Source organism: Perognathus longimembris, chromosome 11 (assembly GCF_023159225.1).
Source record: "Perognathus longimembris pacificus isolate PPM17 chromosome 11, ASM2315922v1, whole genome shotgun sequence".
In the NCBI taxonomy this organism is placed as follows: domain Eukaryota; kingdom Metazoa; phylum Chordata; class Mammalia; order Rodentia; family Heteromyidae; genus Perognathus; species Perognathus longimembris.
The window spans coordinates 42,249,177-42,252,086 of NC_063171.1; the positions used below are offsets into that span (position 1 = coordinate 42,249,177).

The 2,910-nt window shown below is 50.2% G+C and overlaps 1 protein-coding gene across 1 annotated transcript; it reads right to left on the bottom strand.

Moving 5' to 3' along the window:
• Nucleotides 1–1,276: 1,276 nt before the first annotated feature.
• Nucleotides 1,277–2,164, bottom strand: C11H1orf68 (chromosome 11 C1orf68 homolog). The gene is made up of 2 exons (XM_048358228.1): nucleotides 2,022–2,164; nucleotides 1,277–1,937 (listed from the first exon to the last, which is right to left on the bottom strand). The coding sequence occupies exons 1-2, from the start codon at nucleotides 2,162–2,164 to the stop codon at nucleotides 1,277–1,279; spliced, it is 804 nt and encodes a 267-aa protein (XP_048214185.1).
• Between the last annotated feature and the right edge of the window lie 746 nt (nucleotides 2,165–2,910).

Consider the following 2,910-nt stretch of genomic DNA (forward strand, 5'->3'; position numbering starts at 1 on the left):
CTACTATACGCTAGATCCTGTGGAGTTGATTTGAGCCTTACTTATACCTCTGAATTTGAGGTGAAGGTACTGGAATTCGAACCCAGGGCTTTGCTCTTGTCAAGCAAGTGCTCTACTACCCGAGACATGCCTCCAGCCCATTTTGCTTTTTAGCTCATTATTTTTTTCAAACAAGGTTGTGCATTTTCCCTAGTCAGAGATCAAAACTCTCTTCTCTCTACCCTCCCAATAGTTAGCATCAGAGGTGTGTACTATCATTCTCAGCTTGTGTTGCTGAATTAAGGTCTTGATAACTTTTTGCTTGGTCTAACCTCTAACTATGATCATCCCAAACTCTGCCTCCCAAGTAGCTAGGACCACAGGCATGAGCTACCGTGCTAGGACCCTCTGTATATTTTCAGTGTGTGTACGGTAGAGTCTCTAGTTACAAAACTCCACCCCCTACCCTCCAGTGCTAGCCAAACAGTGGAGAAAGAAGGGCTAATAGCAATGGAGACTTAACCTTAGGACTTGACTGCTTGTCCCATCAAGCTCATCTGCCTCTTAGACAGCTCTACTTACTACCAGGCTAACCTGCAGAGTATCTACAAGCTTCACAACTGTGCCCAGTGGCTTCAATAAAGCAAAACTATGCAATGAGAAATTGCAATCTATAAAATCCAAAATAGGTTCAGGCCCCCTGCACAACAGTAGGGTCAGGATCCAGTCATAGTTGTGATAAGGTTTAATTTCACAGTCCTTCAATATCCTGGAAGATACTCTCGGAGACTACCTATAGCCATCATGCTGCCCTGAGGGCCAAATCTCCTTAGAATAATCAGAGGATGGGAAAGAGGAACCCTCACCCCGCAAGCCTCCCGCCTCAGATCCTGCCACCTTTCATGCAGAAGTTTGTTCACAGCTTTCTAGAAGGCTTGGGGATTCCGGACTGGGAGTTCAGAGGTCAACGTGTTTGTTAAATCCACAGATCTTTCCTTAAGTGGAAAGAAGAGCAAAGGGCAGGGAGGGAGGGAGGGAGAGAGAGAGAGAGAGAGAGGGAGGGAGAGAGAGAGAGAGAGATTTTCTAAAATCAAAACACAAAGAAATAGACACAGTCACCATGCATTGCATTTTGGGTTTTATTCTTGCCAAAGTTTGAGAGTAGTGCTACTCTGGCAGGCTGCCTTGATAAGAAGCGAGGAGTGTGGACAGGAAGTACTGGGAAGATGCAGAGGCTGGGGGAGTGTTTGAGAGACCGCAGGGCAGTGAGCGCTGGCCCCTGGCTTGCCTTTGGCATTTAACAGCAGCAATCATCTCCGGTGTCGCAGCAGTCATCTCCGTGGTCACAGCAGGCAGGACCTCTGGATCTCATGGGGATAATCCCTAAACAGCGGAACCCAGAGCCACAGCACCCAGAGCTGCAGCAGCCAGAGCCACAGCACCCAGAGCTGCAGCACCCAGAGCTGGCACATCCAGAGCTGCAGCACCCAGAATCTTCACAGCATCCTGTGCTACAGCCTTGGGGTCTCTGGACCCAGCGTCTCAGAGGACTCACCCCAAAGGTCCGAGGGGCCAGGCAGCAGTAACTGGTGGAGCAGGGAGCAGAGCAGGGGTCAGGGACACAGCAGCCCTGGGAGCCGGAGCCACCTGCTGCGGAGCCTTGAGTGTAGTAGGTCTGGCCAGGAGAAGAGTACTGGACATAGTATGTCTGGGTCTGGCAGGGAGCTGGGTATTTGACGTAGGTCGTCTGGCAGGGAGGGGGGCACTTCACAGAGGTCGTCTGGCAGGGAGGGGGGCACTTCACAGAGGTCGTCTGGCAGGGAGGGGGGCACTTCACAGAGGTCGTCTGGCAGGGAGGGGGGCACTTCACATAGGTTTTGGTCTGGCATGGAGGTGGGCACTTTACGTAGGTCTGGCATGGAACTTGGTATTTCACATAGGTTTGAGCTGGCACTGGGACTACGTATTTCACGATGGTTTGAGGCTGGCCAGAAGCAAGCCCTGGAGCAGACCCTAGAGCAGGCCCTAGAGCAGGCCCTAGAGCAGGCCCTGGAACGTAGACCGCTGGAGCCTGAGATGGAGCCTGGAAGGTCACAGAGGCGCCACCGACACCTTGCCCAGAGCTCAGTCCCGAGCCTTTCACACAAGATGGAGGGAATTGTGGCTGCTTCTGCTGGTCACACATCTTGATATGGCTTTGCAACACCTGGAAAGAAAGACCCCATCAGAACTATGAAAGCAATGAGGTTTTCAGGGAAACCTTCCGAATTCCCTTTGGGCAGAGGGGTGGCCTTCTCAAAGAGGTCATGGACACCCAAAGTTCATCTACCTGCCAGGTGTCAGTGGCTCATGCCTGTAATCCTGAGTAGTCAGGAGGCTGAGCTCTGAGGATCACAGTGCCAAGGCAGTTGTGGTAGAAAAGTCCAGGAGACTCTTATCTCCAATTATCCAGTAAAAAAAAACAACAGAAATGGAGTTGTGGTTCAGGTGGTAGAGCACCAGAGTTGAGTTAAAAAGTCAAGCAAGGGTACAGGTTCTGAGTTCAAGCCTCAGCACTGGCACAATAAATAAATGAACAAATAAATAAATAAATAAATAAAATCTAAAAGCCAATAACCTTCCAGTGAGGCCAGATTCAGAACCAGGAATTGTAGGTTTATTCACCGTGCCTACATGTCTTTGGACGAGTCTTTATTTACCTCCCAGACTCCATGTCTACTGGACCGATAGCTTCACTTCTACCTAGCATCCCATGCTGTCTCTCTTCTTATTCACTTGAGTGTCTACCTGGCAAATCAATCTTACCAGATCACTATCCCTCAGGGCGTTTCCCACTGCCACTAGTTCTCTCCAAGGCCTGCCATTTTCCTTCTTCCCAGCCAGGGAGTCCCAGAAAAGGCACATTGATGTCCATAGACACTGAGCTAACTT

Coding starts and splice junctions, on each gene's coding strand:
- C11H1orf68 (XM_048358228.1), bottom strand. CDS start 2,164: ATGTGTGACCAGCAGAAGCAGCCACAATTCCCTCCATCTTGTGTGAAA. Junction 1,938..2,021: donor GTCTACGTTCCAGGGCCTGC/TCTAGGGCCTGC, acceptor GAAATACGTAGT/CCCAGTGCCAGCTCAAACCT.